The 17,272-nt window shown below is 39.1% G+C and overlaps 1 protein-coding gene across 5 annotated transcripts in view; it reads left to right on the forward strand.

Annotated features, from left to right (window-relative positions):
• The window catches only part of SCUBE1 (signal peptide, CUB domain and EGF like domain containing 1), a 181,067-nt gene that overhangs the window by 99,055 nt on the left and 64,740 nt on the right, over positions 1 to 17,272 (forward strand). For 2 of the 5 annotated variants that reach the window (XM_085048991.1, XM_085048990.1), the window contains exons 6-7: positions 3,386 to 3,502; positions 6,177 to 6,266. The exons of 1 other annotated variant lie outside the window; for it this stretch is intronic. In XM_085048991.1, the coding sequence (XP_084905117.1) occupies positions 3,386 to 3,502; positions 6,177 to 6,266 (207 nt within the window). The remainder of the gene's footprint in view (positions 1 to 3,385; positions 3,503 to 6,176; positions 6,267 to 17,272) is intronic. 2 more of the 5 variants (XM_085048992.1, XM_085048994.1) reach the window with 1 other exon arrangement.

Consider the following 17,272-nt stretch of genomic DNA (forward strand, 5'->3'; position numbering starts at 1 on the left):
GGGTATTTCTCCCACTAAGGGAAAGAGCCCAGCATTTTGATTGCACTTAAAACATATGCAAATGCTGAAGCACTGTCAAAAGATGGTGTTATTGTGGTTTTAAATCTGCCATGTGGGGATAAGTATGTCTGAGTTCTAAAAGATATGTGTGTCTTCTCCTTTGGTGAAAAAAAATACTTAGTATTTTCCATCTCTTTTATTGTAACATGATTTATGATATTTTAAGGTGATCTGTGACTGTCAGAATTTACCATTTTGCCTCTTTTCGTTTGCCTCTTTGCTGAAGCAGACTCTGAATGAGCACACGGTTGTTTGCATAGCTACAGAGTCCAAATTTATCAGAAATAGTTTTAAAAAGAACACTTTGTGAATTCTCATTAATATTGCTTTAATTCTTTCTGACATAAATGGAGTTAGATCTGGATGTCCATTTGTTTTTAAATAATTATGATTTTTTTCCTCTAAGCAAGAGAAACTTCCCACTGTGTCACTGCCACAGAAAGGGGACTGGAAGAAAATTGAAATGACATATTTTACAACTGGATTTTGTACCAAGTTCACCTGTAGAGCTGGCAAGCTTCAGAATTTGGCTCAAGTTGCTTAAAATAAATAAATAAATTGTAGTCTAGACAGAAGTTCAAATCGTTCAAAAACATAATTTACCAATGTTTCTAGGAGACAGGAAAAGGAACTGACCTACATGTGTATTCATGGACTGGGTAGAACAGGAACCAGTAACTTTAATATGCAAGGAAACTGTAAAAGTGTGTGATTCTGCAGGATTTACTATAAATGCCATCAGTCTAGTGCGATTTTTTTCATAGACAAATATAGTAAGGAAAAGTTCCTCATATTACGTGGGTCAGAGCAAGTGTGTTAGGATATTTTCATCTCTGCCAGCAGAGGCTTTCAGCAAGGAATGCCAAAAATAACCACTGCAGTCACATTTTTTAAATACGCACTTTGTTGCTGATTGCGCTTTAAAATCCTCAATAAAAATACAGTTGGCTAGAAATGTGTTTAAACATCTGGCATAAACAACACCTTTAAGGTAATTTGTGATGGCACTGCAGTCCAACGAGGATAGAAACTCCGCACAGTCCTGGAGGCATATGGGGTCAAGGAATAAGGATGTCTTCATTGGAAAGGTTGGAGCTTTAAGAATAAAGAATTGACATAATTTGTTTGTTTTGCATCAAAAATAAAAGCCAAAATGTTGTGGTGTAGTGAAGGGAAAGAAATGTTGTTTCCATTTGATGCAAAGCAGAACTATTTGCTTCCAGTATTTTTTCACCCAAAAAACTTACTAGTTAAGCTGTAAAAGTGGAGAAGGAGAAAGAATGCCTGAGGTTGGCTTTTGCTCAGGGGTTTTTGTGCTGTAATTCCTCAGAAGCTTAGGATTCTTATGATTTGGGATGTATTCCCTCCTCTGTCTGGTTAGACTGAACCCACAATTTCCATTTTCCAGTCTAGTGCACAAACTGCCAAGCTCCAAAAATGGAACGTGGGTCAGGCTGGTCTCCCCATCTTTCCCATGTCATTCTTTCCAACTGGATAGGACAGCAATATTCCTGAAAAGAGGAGTGGGAATCCAGGCAGACTCTCTTCTCAGAGATTGTTCTTACCACTAGGCACCAAAACTATTCCCTCTAGAACTCTGAAAATGAGACTTTTATTCCAAGTGTACAATGGGGAGCACCAAGGATGCTTGCACCTGTAGTGGCCTCAGGTCTGTACTCACTCGAGAGATGGACAATTCTTATTGTGATCTTTGCCAGAATTCAGGGTCTGAAGTTGTAAACTTGTAGTTCCCAGGCTGGCAGGAGGTTTTATTAGGAATTCTATTGGGCATGCTGTGGTGGGTCTCCCTCAGTTGCTTTTTTTAGAACTGTTCCATTTAAAGCTAAATACTTCAATGATTACTGAGAGTGACATGATTGCTCAGCGCTGAGGCACTCCCACCAAAGGTGGGATATTTCATTTCTAGTTACTGTGATGGAAAATTCCGGTCAACTCCATTTTCAGAAGCTAGCATTAAAGCAGGGTCACTGAGTTCAGTGGGAAAATATATAAGCTTAGCCCTCTTGCATTAGATAAAAACTCAATTTAGAGTTAGATACATGATTTTCAAATCCTGTCAGTCATTATCTGTGTTTTACATTGCAACTTGCTACCCTGACTCTTTCATAAACTCTCTTATCAAGAAGGAAAATTCTGCTAAGACCAGTGTGAGGAAGTTCCTTCTGATTACTAGAGTCAGTATTTAAGTTAGTGTAGTCAGCATTTGAATTTGAAACCATAACGTTTCAAAACACGGAAGTCCTCTGAAATGATGAGTATATAACTAAATAATGGTGTATTATATTTCTGCTGTATCTGCCAGTAGGTATGTACCAATAAAGAACCTAGTCCAAATAAAGACAGTAAATTGAATTCAGAAATCAGTCAGATCAGAACTGTGATTCAGCATCAAGGTGTGCAGCTGCAAAAGACTGAATGAAAAAGGAGCAAGTCAGAGGCTTTATTAATGGTGCTAGCCAGCTTAATATATTCAAACCAGTTTGTCTTAGCAGTCAGAAATTAAATCCATCATATAAGAAGGCAAATTAATTAAAACTGATGTATTAATTCATGTGAATTTCAAAATTCTACCTACTCTCATGAAAAATGTTTGCTTTAATGTATGTTTAGAACTTTTTCACCAGAGGACATTTGAATTGCTAAAACCTGTTTTTCACTGTATGCTTTGAAGTGAAAGTGGCATCTCCAGTGCTTCCTTCCTGGCTGAGGCCAGTGCATGGCAGAGCCACAACAACTGTGTACTTTTTGTTACAAAGAAGAAACAAAAACCACAAACAATTTCTGTTTTATTTTTAAACCTGTTGCTCTAGGAGGGCCAGTACTTGATATAGTAGATTTCAAGACTTTTGTGGTTATGTTGTTGTTGCTAATTGGTCTCTGCTTCCTCTACTTAGAGCATGAAGGGGAAGCAAAAGAGAGATGCTGTCTATAGACTTGAAAATATACATGTGTATTGGTAGACTGTCAATTTCTTCATGGATATGAAGCACGTAGCTTTTAGGATTTCATGGAATTGGCTAAGAGTCATACAAAAATTATTAATAACAAATAGACTGGGGAAAATGCTTTTATTTTTCTTTCTCTTTTTTTCTTCACTATATGGATTGAGGCTAGGGCATGAGACAAGCATAAGGGAGGGGGCAGAAAGAAGAAGTAGAAAGAATTGCAATCACAAATGTTATGTTGCCTTATGTCTTGGTATATTACTGCTCTTCTGTGTTCTGAAAGGCCCTCAAGACTAATTGGTTTCATTGTCATTTTATTTATATATACATATATACACATTCATTTGGGGCTTAACTAGTAACCTGTAACTATGGGAATGGAGGCTGCCAGCACACCTGTGATGACACAGATACTGGTCCTGTGTGTGGCTGTCATCAGAAGTATGCCCTGCACTCGGATGGCCGAACCTGCATTGGTAAGTACTTCACTGCAGCACATTTTTATTTCGTATCGCTCAGAATCTCCATGCCATGTGTGTGTGTGTGTGTCTGTGGGTGTGTGTGTTGGTGTCCCACAGGGGTTCAGCACTGTCAGTGCTGACAGAAGTGTGTTCCAGCAGATCCTGAGCTGAGCTCACGCCAGGCACACAGGGAAGCGTTCATGCGTGCTTTGTCAAAGTGTTTGTTAGTGAAGTATCCCTTTGTTACTCACTTGTAACTTTTGTTTCTGTTCATAACTATTCGTTTTTGAAGTGAAAAGGTGTAGAACATTCATCATTTTGAATGAAAGTTCAGCTCTTCAGTTTGCTTTCATTACTCAAAACTTCCTTGTGTGAGCAAGGTTAGGAAAAATTGCCTTCTTTTCTGAGCTGTTATCAGGGAAAAGGAGTCATCATTATGTGCTTTCTTCCCTGTTGTATGTTTGATGATTCTAAAAATTACAACACTTGTAGTGACTAAGCTTTCATTCAGAATATCAGCAGGAAAAAGCCTGTCAGGACATGGAGCATCTTGGCAGATGCTTTGCAAACATTATGATTTTAAAATGTATTATTTGCTTAACACCATTTCTTTCCACTCCACTTAAAAAAAAATAATTAAAAGTACATTTTTGCACAGTGCAATTTAACATTTGAAAATTCTTACAGATCAGAACCTGAAATCCATAATGGTTTTCATTGGCATTGTGGACATGCTGACTTTTTTTGTTTGTTAAACTTCAAATTCTTACAAATTCTTAAGTCATTTCCTGAGGTTAAAAAAACCCACGGACACGTATTTGTCATATTTTCTCTCCTATACTGCAAGACAGAGAGTTTAAAACCCATGGAAATCTGCCAGTTACGTTCAGCCAGTCTGTCTTGGTCACATCCTCTGCCTCACTGTCTGCACAAGGTGTGTCAGAATGCAGGGGATCTCTCCATGAGTGCCTCTGGTGACACAGAGGTCTCCATCCCACGGTCCCTGTCCTGTGGTGGTTCCAGATGCAGACAATTTGCAAGAGTGAGAGCCTTGAGAGCAGGTTTTATGGAACAGATAATTGATTTTCTATTTATTATTGTTCACTAATATCCTTGGATTGATGTTTTATTTTGTCCAGCATGTAAAAAATTATTTTAAAAGCTGTGTACCTTGCATCTATTATTTTTTTAATTTTTTTTTTTCTCATTTTTGTAATGTAATACATACAACTCCATGTTACATTCCTTGGTCTTGTGATGTAAGTCACATATTACTGCCTGTGCTGATTTTCTTCCCTCTAAAATAGTTCTTTCTCTTAGAATACTTCTAATTTTTTGTTTATTTTTTACATTTTTATTCCTGCTTTCTGGTGATGGTTCCTGATTGCCTGTCTTGTCTGATAACTGACGTTTATTAATTATTTACAGAGAAAAAAAAAACAAACTCAAACAAAAGCCTCTATTGCAGCCTGATCCCATCTAGAACTTGTTAAAAACAAAACAAAACAACTTCTTGTTACCACTCAACCATGTAGAGTTGCCACAAACAAAACCTGCCAGCCTCCTCCTCCTCCTCACTTCAGTGATTCCAGTGTTTGCTGTCTTCAGTGGTGTGTATATTCCAGGCATCACTGCAAGAATGCAAACTTCTGCAATGCCACATAAATACTTGTTTACCCTTTGTCTAACATATTTTGTCTTTGTTTGCTTGACTTAACCTTTTATTTTTTTTTATGTTTGCTGCATGTGAAAGTCCCCACTTGCATTTTCGTTTTTGTTTTCCTAATGAGCATCTCCCTTTTTCTACAAATCATTGTATTTACCCAGCTGCTGCTTCTCCATTGCTCTCCTGTATCAGCAATCATTAGTTTTATTTCACCTACTGATCATCTCTTCCCACACTTGTGACTGTTTCTGTGTATTTCTAATGAAGCATAACCAAAGTCCTCATTATGCTGTATGAAAATCTTACATGTAGGATGTCAGAGACTCCCTTGTAAAATGACCTCTGCTCACTGCATGCTAATAAAATTACTAAACCCTGTCCTTGCAACATCTTTCCTAGCATTGAATGTTTAGCTAGTAGTGTTTCATAGACAAGCAGGCAACCAGCACTGCCCAAATTGATCTTTTTTTGTGTTTGTTTGGTTTGTTGTTTGTTTATTTTTGTTGTTGTTTTTGTTTAATTTGCATGCAGTTGTTTGGTTTCTCAGTGTGTCGATGTGTACAAGGCTATGGTGCATCCGTGCCCATCCATCACCGGACTCCTCTCGCTCTCTCTTGTCTGTCTTAGTCTTCTGCCTGCCACCTTCAGCCTGGATCACAGTTTGTCTTTGGTAGTTTGGTTAACTAGCCTTCCTGAATTTTAATTTTCGTCATTAACACCTCTCTGGGGCACCCATGTTAGCTGTCTTGTTCTCCAGTAGAAATCCAGCTTCCTCTACGTGGTTAATTACTTCATAGTTGACCATTCTTCCTTCTCACCCTCTTTCTTCCTCCTTTCCCTAAATACCCTTTTTAATTTTTTCCTGGGTTCTCAAAGGGAATTAACTCTCTAACGGGGATTTAGTGCTTTCATGCCTTGCTTCTTGGCTTTGGCTGTGCCATGCCAAGAAACTGTCTTAGGCAGCGGAAAATTGGGCTTGTGATTAACCAACTGCTCCATGTTTGTCCCTTACTTGTGTTTTAGAGAAGGATGAGGCTGCAATTGAGAGTTCTGAGTACAATGCCACGTCAGTAGCTGATGTGGACAAGCGGGTGAAACGGCGGCTACTTATGGGTAACACTTTTCTTCCACTTCCTTTGTTGTGCTCTCACTTTTGTCTGTATGTATGTGGGGGGGAGGTTCTCTTTTGGTCTCATTTGGTTTTGGTCTCCTTTGGTTTTGGTTTGGCCTGTTTTTTTTTAACCTGACTTCATCTGTGTGGAAAGGTCACCAATTTTGTTAAGTTCTCATCTGTTGTACAACTTCATTTCTTGTTTTTAAACTTTTTTTTCCTAACACTGCAGCTTTAATGTTCAATTTTCTCTGCATAGAAAAAAGCTTTTGCCATTAACCTTACTTAGCTTATGCAAGCTACTTTTTACATGTGATTCGTATGTTTGTATGTATGTGTTGCTGTAGAACTCCTGAAAAATCTCCTGTTGCAGACCTGCCTATTGACTTAAAAGTGGATGATGATGATGATAATTACGATGATGATGATATAAACCAATGTTCTATTACATATATCTGGTGTTAAATGAACAAGTGTATTTGCCTAATTAAAATTTCCTATACTTTTGATTGAAGTGTAAATATTATGACTGGAAATTCATTTATTTCTTTAGTGCAGCTATTTTAGTAACCACTGAAAGATCTTTCCCTAGTGACTAGTGAGCTTCTGTATGCTCTTCTTTCAAGACTGAAGCATGGCTTGTTTCTCTGTGTTGTTGGAGCCTGAGAGTGGAAGAGCCTAGGAAGTGCAGTGAACAGTGAAGATAATTCTTTAGCTTCTGCTCTCAGTTAACCCATCGCACACCCTTGTGCTTGTCTCCTTCATATTACATTTCTGGCTGTTAGTGACAAGAGCCTTTGGGGTATAGAAAGGGTCGAGTTGCTCTGCCAGACTTTGCATGTAGCAAAGAGCACAGAGTAGCACAGACTGCTGAATGATGTTTGGAGGTTTTCAGGTGGTTTATTTCTCTGTATTTGCCATTCTGATGTCACCACATAAAATTATTTGCACTAGGTTTTAAACATAGTGACCATTGGTGGGATGTACCCAGTGGACCACTTACAAGACAGGGATTCATCACCCATGGAGTAGATTCTAGCAGGACAAGATTCTGCTCTCTTCCCTCTGGGTTACTATTTCTTTTCTTAAAACCGTTGAGTCTTTTTCAGGCTGCCCTGCTAGCCTTTGGCAATCTCAGCTCTGCCTGTGAGCATCTACATCTCTCTGAAGTGACCACCTCTAGGAAACCAGAAGCCTCACTTTTAATATTTAGTTGATTGCTGGGCTTATAATTGCAGTTGGTGGCAATATTTATAAAGCTTCCATATCATTTGTACCTTGTCACCCATGACAAGCCATCCTCTTACCCACAGGCCAGCATACAACCACTGGGTAGGAAGTGGCACAGTGTTATGAGTCTGTAATGGTTTTGGATGACAAGACTCAAGTAAAATATCTTCCTCCATGTGAAAACCTGGGCATATATTGTTTTATTTTTATTTTATTTTATCCATGATTGTTAATTTCCAATTAGTTTGCAGACCTAGCAAGTGACCCATTTAGTTTTATTTTTTAATGATACACAATTTCAAGTATTTTAACTTAGCAAAAGCTATGCGGCACCTCATCTTGCTTTTAACACTTTTAGCTATAATTTCAATAAGACCCATAGTCTCAAAAGAAGTCAGGAAAATAAATGTGCCAAAAGGCCTCTAGACCACTGAAAAAATGCAATCCTCTGGGTCTAAATGGCGAATTCGTCCAGCCACAAATACTATGTACAGAACTCTCTAGAGGTACTGAGCAACACAGTGCACTGTGTTGATGCCTCACCCTCTGAAAAAAATAAATATCCAACCTGAAAATAAACTCACACTTCTCCCAAGAGTCCAGGCAAATAGCATTAAAAAGATTAGTAACAGCTTTCTTAATTACACCAGGTCTGCAAGTTCCAGGTTGAACACAGATTCTAGAAATAGGCTTAGGGAGATAGTTTAAAATCCAGTTTGCAAAATGCATTGTTTAACTCTTCAGTACCTCCTGTATCATCAGGTATCAGCTGAGAGCCAAGAATTTATGGACATGCTGTGTTTAAACCACTGATTGCTCAGAAAAACATTAACTAGAGAGGAAAAGAAATTCAATTAGTGAGTGAGATCTGAGTGAGTAGTTTAATATTTAGGGACTTTTCTACTTGTTTGTTTCTACTGATTTCTGATACTCAGATTTCTTTTTTAATGGAGTCTTACTCATTTCCATGAAATTCCATATGTCTTCAGATGTTTTCTCAACAGCTGTTTTAGGAAGTACTGGAAGGCTCCTCAGGAGACTTTTTCCCCAGTTTTTTCTAAATGGACTGTGATTTTTGATCCTTCTGCAGGCAGTTTTGGGAGAGTGGGAAAAGTAGATGCTTTTATGTAATTTTAGTAGCCTGATGAAAGGTGCTTTCAGTTGTAAGTCCTGAGATGATAATTTCTAGTCCCCTGTCATTTGCTGCATGCTATCAAAATGACTCTGATCTGTATAACCCTTAATGTCAGCCAAGGCTGCCTATACCAGTCATTTGCTACAGTGGGACTGGCCACCTCTGTATCTCAGACTGGTCCTTACAAGTGCCTGTGTCTGAGCCATGCTGTGGTCCTGTGACCTGTGGCTATATCTTAAACAGAGAAAAGTCGATAAATACATATTATTCCTCCCTGTTAGATGCATTTTTATGTAGGTCTTGTGAGGTAGATGAGAAACTGGTCTACTCTGATGACCTGCAAGAAACTTTCATTTAGAACTGTCCAGCAATGCCTAGGAGTTTTCATCCAACTTTTTCATAACGTTTGGACAGACCCTGAGGGCTTCCAGCTGTCACCAGATCAGAGAAAAGCACTTGGATTAGGAGTCAAGAGTGCTCCCACTAAAGAGATGGCACTGAATGACTGTTTTCTGGTCAGCAAATGTTCACACAGCTCGTTTACCTCTTCTTCACTTACTCTTGGCCATTGCCATCATGCAGTGGAAGCAGTGTGGCCTTAGCTGTACTTCAGGTGAGCTCCTGGAAAGGTTCTGCCATAGTTCTGTGGTGGCTTTGTAAACTGGCCATTGAGCCATGAGCATTCTGAGGCTTAGGAAGGACATTCATCCTGCAGAAATAAACACATCCAAAACCAGAGCCGTACCATCATCTCTAAGGGACCTTTACATCCCCCTTGTTGCAGAACACCTTGCACTTGCTATAAACCAGAAGGGCACAATCAATGTCTTCAGGTTTTCTTAAACATCTGATATCATTTATCTTGCAGTTAGGTAAGCACAGCCTTCAGCTCTTAAAATTATCTTTAAATCTCTGTTTTGTGTGGTATAACACAACTTTTTCTGAAAATACTTTGTGTGTTACTTAGGAGCATCACAGAGACCTTCTCCATTTTCCTTTACCTTTTTCTTCCTTGGGAACCCATTTGCCATGACTGTTTTTTCCGTCACAGCATCATAGCATGAGACTGCCCTCCCTGTTTAGAGGAGTGGACTAATGCATTTCACATCCTTTTCAGTATAAATCCAGAATGAGTGTGAAACAAAGTATACCTGCCCTGCCTACCTGTATGAGAGTCATTCTAGCATGGGCGCACAACTTTAGAAGCAATAGATTTCCACTTAACCCTAGCAATACACATATATTCAAAATATTTTGTCCAGTCTTCTTGTTCCATCTTCAGCAATGGAAGTTGCTTTTATTCATGTTTTCATATCTCTTTTTGCTGTTGTAGACCTGTATGGAATCCATAAATCCAACAGCCCCATCACAGTCTACAACTGTAAAGATAAATCCTCCAGTAGTCACTTTATCATTAAATAAAGTGTAAATTATCAAATCTCATGGGCTTAACATTTTCCTTGGCCAGTGTCTTTCACTCAAAAAGGCTGCAAGGTTTTCACAGAGCAATTGTCTGTTGATATCCCGAAGCTTTATTTTAGAAACTTTTTAGAAACTTTAGAAGTTTCTTTTCAAAACTTTCTTTTCAAAACTTTCTTTTCAAAACTTTCTTTTAGAACTTGATATTATGGACAGAGAAATAGAATTTATAGCATCAGTTATGCCATGGGGCTCCCTCATTACAAATAAGTCAACTGCTTACAAAGATGTGACAGGCAGCTGAAAGCTTTTTCTTTGAGGAGCCAGAACTGTAGGACAGTCTGGAATTAAGATTTAAGGAGCCCTTATCTTCTAGTCAGAGGTAATTCTTTGTTCTTTGGCTACTCTTTACATCAATTCTTTGAGCGAAGTAATTTTATGAAGTATTTTTTATATAGTCTTAAAAAATGCACTCACTTGCTACATTGCCATAATCACAGTCCTTCTTGACTGCGTGAATCTGTAAAGTGTTTTAGCAATATGACCACAATGTTCTGTGCAGGCTTTTTGTTATCCTGTCCTCTGGTCAGCTCTTCTTGAAGAGACAGACCTGACCCATTTCTCACTACGTTTCATTTTTCTTCCTGTGCTCTTTAGCAGTCAATGGATCAGGTTTATTTGACCTTGACTTGAAGACTTCAGAACAATTGCCAATGCCACGTATCTTCTTCTCCTTCAATCCCTTTTCCATTCTTCCCAGAGATGACTGTTGTAAGAACTCACTTCGGCAATAAAATGTTCTTTCTCTGGCCCTAGAAGATAAAAAGTTGGTTCCTTCTTGTCACAAGAAGAGGGGTATACAAAGCACTTTTGAGTATAGCAAAAAGCAACAGGGCAATGAGCCCATCTTGAAGTTAAGGAAGCACAGTAATTTCCCTTGCATACTTAAGGGATGTATAATGGTACACGAGTAACACCATTGCTACGAGACTCTTCAGAAGTCCAAACTCTGCACGGATATCCACTCCTTCATGAGACATGTTCAGCTAATTTTGTGTCAGGGCAACTTAGGATATTGCCATTAGACACTGACTTCCTGGGCCCTTAGTAAGGTTATTTGCAACCCACCTCAGAGAGAGATGCAATTCTCTTTCCTGGAAGCTGGTTCCTAAGAACCCTCCAAAGTATTTTACTGTCAAGTGATATGCTGGTATAAACTGTAAAGTGCATTGGAACCGTGCTGGTCTTTGTTACTGCTTGAGTTTACCTCTGCCTAGATTGTTTCTGTGGTGCCATTTGGAAAATCACACCAACAAGGACCAGCTTTGCCAGGCTGGGATTTATGTGCACCTATATTACATTTATCCCTGGTCTCCTATGAGCTGTTTACAGACAGGGCTGTGGTCTGGCTATATTCATGGCAAATAACCAGCAAATAAGATAATGTTTTCACTGGTTCTGTATTTTGCCTTGCTGGGGCAAGAATCGTTTGACTTCTGCAGATGTCTCCTCTTCCATTATTGTATCAGTAGCTTTGCAGCCATTTATAATGAGCACCCAGCTACCTGTCTGGGGACATGAATGTGCAGTCAGCTAAGACCATTCCTTCTGCACAGCAATCACTAGAGATGTGAGCTGTGGAAATTGCAATTTGGGCATTTCTGCCACAGATTAGTTTATGACAGATAATATCCCTGCATGCTACATGGGGCAAAATCATCTCTTATTTTTGCCTTTGCTTGCTTTGGAAATTGTACTTCCTGATCAGTTCAACCTCAAAGATCTCAAACGTTGAAGTAAATAGGCAAAGCCAGTTTGGACTAGTAGATCACAAGTTCACAATTTTAAGTCCTGCTTTGGTCACTTTAATGACATGCCAGTACTCCCTTCTCTGTGTCAGAAGGTCAACTCCTTCATCCAATCTTGTGCCTGCTCAAGGTACCTGGAAACATCTGCCAAGGTGTTTATCCTGTCCTGGCCAAAGCTGGTTTCATTTCATATCTTTAGCCCAGTACCTACAACAGGTTTTAAAGAGCTACTCATATCATATGAAATAAAAAACACGCAACTTTGTCTTGTGGTCATGACTTGACAGCATTTGTAGGAAAGGCAAGCATTTTAGTATCTATTACATCAAATAGGTGGAGAAATTTAAAAATTTAGAGCTTGGTTTTACCCATTTGAACCAAAAGTGATACTCATCTTCATTTGTCTTGAGTCATCTGAGCTTAATAGCCACATGGTATGTTTTCTTAAACCCCAGTTATCTAAGGTTTAGGCTGCCTATTTATCCTGGACATCAAGCATGCTTTGACTCCCTTGTCTGAAACACCTGTCACCTGACTGCCTCAGTGGCAGGAAGGTACCCAGTTATAGTTCCTCCCACACTGAATTCCCACCGCAGGTCACAGATTGTGTCACTTAACCGATTGTTACTGAGCAGAGGTACAACCATCAGATGTGAGCTGAACCTACTCCCCAAGAGTTCAAGGCAGGAAGGCCATCTGAAGCACCATCCTTGCCTCTGCTGTCATCCCTTGCAGAGGCTTTGAGGTATCATGGAGCTCTTAGCAGAGCAGTCCTCTACATACCCTATTTCTGATTAATTAAAATCCTCTTTCAGGTATCTTGCATAAAATTAGGATCACAGCAGGCCCACACGCAGCGTGTGAACTTCATATTGATAATGATGTTATGTCCATATGTACATTCACATGGCCAGCAACCTTCTCCCCTTCTTTTTCTTAGTCTACCTGGAAATCCTTGGGATTCCAGAGTTGAGAAGAACTGATGGTATGGGACAATGTGTTCTTAAGGCTAAACAAATCTCAGGTCTTAACTTGCAAAGATCTATGCCCTGTCTGAACATGAACATAAACAGCAGATAAAAAATGTCTAATTTCTCTAGTATGCTTCTTACTTCTACCTCTCTATATGACACACAGGACACTCTATGAATCACAGTTTTCTCTTCAGTAGAGACATACAACTTTTTCTTGATTACAGGAGAGCAGAATCCACAAAGTTAACTAGAATTACTAGAGTCTGATAATTAAATTTATTTTCTCCTGCCATGTTAAAAATGACAGCATATCAATATGGAAACCTTCCTTCTATATTCTTTCAGTCATCCAAAGATCTTTCCTCTAGTAACTCAGTGTGAATAACATACCCAAAAGCAAACATCTGTCTTGAAATACTGTATAAAATACACAGTGATAATATAGGTCATATGGAAATCCACCATTTTCTGGATTTCAGGACTCAATGGTAGAGCCATAATTAGCTTCTTTGCAGCTCAGGAAAAGGAGCTGTAGAACTTACTGAAGCCACGCATTCTTAACCTAAAAAAATCCTTTCATCTGATGAGAGTTTTCTGTCAAAAGCCTTTTTTCTTGAAAGTAGGTTTTGTGGGGAAACTCTGGTTTTCACAGTGCTTTTGCCTGGAATGATCTTCAGAAATAGGGAGACAGAATGTACACAGACAGAATGTACTTGTTAGAATATTCATTTGAAATATGAGGAAATTTTACTGAAGACCCTTTCATGGTGCATTGCCACCCGTGTTCAAGGAAAATGTTGGTCTGTAAAGTCAGACTAACTCAATATTTCCTCATGTGAATGTTCCACCCTTGGGGCCACTGTTGGTAATCAATAGCCTGATAAGGGCTAGGGATTTTTCAGTTTCAGTAGACATAAAAGCAAAGAAAATGTGACCTGGGTTTCTAACATGCAATTTAAGACCTTAACTACCAAACATTGGAGTAAAGAGTGTTATGAGCTCTGGTTTGCTATCAGAAAATTTCCGAAAGTCTTACGATGTTTCATTCCAATGTGAAATAAAAACAGATTCGGCAGACTTTGTCTTTCAAAATAGAATGAGATTTTCCAGGTAATACTACTCCCAGGTTTCTGTGGCAAAGAGCAGGTAGGTAGGTGGACAAGCTAGCGTTTGTTTTCAAGTGTTCTTTCAAAGTAGTTAACTTGTATCGCAGTTAACAGCCTACCAAGGGTCACTTTAAACCGAGAGCACCTTTCCAGTATGTACTTCAGTACCTAGCTTTGTTGTACTACCTCCTAGGACTCTTTCCAATTACTTAAAATATGTCTTTATTTTTCTGAATGGCTTTTGCCCAATTTAGAAATACTCACTGTCAGAAAACCAAGTGTGTGACTCTGTATGCATCATAATCCTTTTGTGCTTTAATCAATAAAGAATTGAAAACATTTCATTAGCAGGCATATTGCTAGGAGGTTCTATAATTCAGTTACTAACTGTGAAACCAAGACCTCACTTTAACTCCTTCTGTCAGTTCTACTTTGCTGTATGAAATCATAGCAAATGGGGGGAAGGAATCCCTGAGGTCATTCATGCATTCTCTGTCTCCCAAGGGCAGATCTTTTCATCTTGAGTTACTGTCACTTTTATTCATTGAGTTTGTGAATGGTGTGCTATTTCCTGTAAAAATCCCTTTTCTTCATTTCTTTGCTGACAATAAAGACCCCGGCCTTATCCAGAATTCCTGGCAATACCTTCCATTGTTTTGCTTTTCCATTTTAAATGAAAGGATTTGTCCAAGGTCAGGAGATAATGCTTCTTCGCTATGTTCAGAGTATTTCAGTTTTTCTTAAATGCAGCTTCTCTATCTAGAGAGAGCAGCGCAGCTACAAGTGCTAATTTTAAGGACCAGACTGGACTCATAGGGTGCTTGTAAAACACCTGATCCAATCTATCAAATTACATTCCCTAAAAGTGTAGTGTTCCCTGAAGAGGAATCGAGCTTTTCTGAACTGAGAGCTGCTGAGTTCATGATTCAATGTAAGATTCACCTAGTTGTTTCTTCACACATTCCCTATGTGTCAGGGCAGGATCCTCATCCTATTTTCATGCAAATAAAATTCTACCAATCATGAAATTGCAAGGAAATGAGGAGACAAGCATAACGAAGTGAAGAATTCCACATCCTGCAAGTTACCCTTTCTGTCTCACCTTTTTCATCCCCTGAATATGAAGCTCTTTCAGTTTGTCCTTCATCTGTTCACAGCTATTTGTTTCTTTCATTATACTCTTGTGAATGCTCTTTCTCTATCCTTTCAGCATCACAGAGCATAATTTGCATGAGAATAGCATAGTTCTCCCTTAACAGAAAATTGAAATATTTTGGGTGTTCAGTTTCTTCTTGTGCTTGTTGTACTTTGGGTCTCTCCTTGTACCCTGATCTCCTGCCACATAGCATACCACCTCACATACTGCCACTTGCAGTAATATTCTTTTTATGGATGGCAACAGCAGTCTTAGCATCTGTTCTCTGGGCTTTCTTACTCATACTGCATATTCCCTTTTACGTAAAGGCAAGCTCATTTGATAATCCACAGATATATATATTTTTTAATGGCCTTTCCAGAGTTAAGTTTTAATCTCTTCCAAGTTTCAGGCTTTCAGAATTTGTGCATTTTTGGTCAGAATTTGCAGGGGATCTTGAGTGTGGTTTTTTTTATTCAGTTAGGTTGTCTTTGTTCTTAGGCATGGTGATGCAGTTCACCTTCCACTAGGGGCTAAAATTATTTCTGGATTCTGTAAGTAACATAAAAGTTAAGAGGAAGAGGGTCCTGTGCAAAACCTCAGTGTCCCTGGAATTCAGAAAGAGCTCTTTTTGTGTTGTGACACCAACGTGAAGGAAACAGATGAGATGTCTGCACAGGCAGCTTTTGAACCAGATGGAGCAAAGTGCTTTTTCAGATGTGAGAGGAGAGGAGAGGAGGTACAAGTTAAGGACTAATTTGATTCCAGGCACTTTGTGTTTTAACTGAATGGATTCAACATTCTTTAAGGGGAGGGAGCCAGTACCACTGAGCTGAGCAGGATCTTGCCCTCTCATAAAGCTGCTCTAATACCTTACCATCATCACTTTTTCGTAACTGAAACATAGTTGGCACAGTGGAGTCCTGGTGTTGGTGCTTATGAGAGCCCCAAAACATTGCAGTGATGCAAGGAATCATAACAGACAATGGCAATTAATGCTCTCAGATTAGAACTGCTCAAAATTCTCCAAGCCATATATTTGGCTTTCTTTAACAGACTTTCTTAATCTTTTCTCAGTTGTTCAAAGTATGTGTTTGACTGTGAATTAAATACAGAGAAATAAACTCCTTTTTCTTGTGCTTAGGATAGGTAAATTGGTTATCTCTTGATTCAGACACAGTAGCAATTTATAACAGCTTTAGTTATAGCACATCTGCTGAGAATCAGAAACTGGGAGTGGTTTACTCTTTTTGCCGCTCCAGGTGATGTTACTTCAGAGGCACCTCTCTAGGCAAAAATGGTCTAATTAATCCATATATCTCCTCGTTGCACTTAAAAACTGTGAGTGCATTAAAGCTGCCATTTTGCTTGCAACATTTAGCTCTCAGTTGCATGAAGATTGACTTGTTCAGGTGTCTAACCCCTGGGTTATTCTAAGCATAAGATACTGTGTTCAGATCTTGTGCAAAATTCAGACCAGGTGTAGGAGCAGATACGATTACAAGCTGAGTACAGTTACTCATAACTTTGCTTGGACTATGATCTACTTGATAGGACATGATAGATTCTCTAAATTCTGAGCTCCAGGCTACTCCATCAAGAATTGCTCTTGGCTAGCATAAAAGTTGACTCAGAATAAGTTCAAAATAATATGGCACAGGCTTCGAGCAAAGCCCAATCGTCCTATTTCTGCTGACCCCAGTGAGCTTTAGTCTAGTGCAAATGAATTCCAAATAAAGGCAGTTTAAATTGCTAGTTTTCTTTAACCTGTCCTTTGGTCAGTGTTATCATTTGGGCAATCATAAGAACTAGGTAGTGGAAAAAAAGCATTTTTCCACTTCCATGTCTTCCTTTCAGCTGTGGTTACTGCTTACCATGTAAGCCTAAACAGTTTATAGAAACCTGACAAACTTAGAGAATACTCCTCATTTTGGGGGACTGCAATGTCTTTTATCTGCAGCCTACCTGTTGCTGCTAAAAATCCTTTTCCTCTGCCCAAGGCCTTAAGACAGGAAGTCAGTCCAACCTTCCTCTCTGATTCAAAGGAAATGGCAATCCTGAGCTCTGCGGAACACAGTGATTTTATTTAGACCAAGAACAACTTTTTCTGAGCAAGAAGGTGCCATTCAGTGTCTCTTCTCCATATCTCTAAAGAAAGCACCTTGATGCTAGATCCCCCTCCTCTTTCCTTTGTTGGTGTT

The sequence above is a fragment of the Lichenostomus cassidix genome, chromosome 1Aa (assembly GCF_008360975.1).
Source record: "Lichenostomus cassidix isolate B80296 chromosome 1Aa, HeHo_3.0, whole genome shotgun sequence".
In the NCBI taxonomy this organism is placed as follows: Eukaryota; Metazoa; Chordata; class Aves; order Passeriformes; family Meliphagidae; genus Lichenostomus; species Lichenostomus cassidix.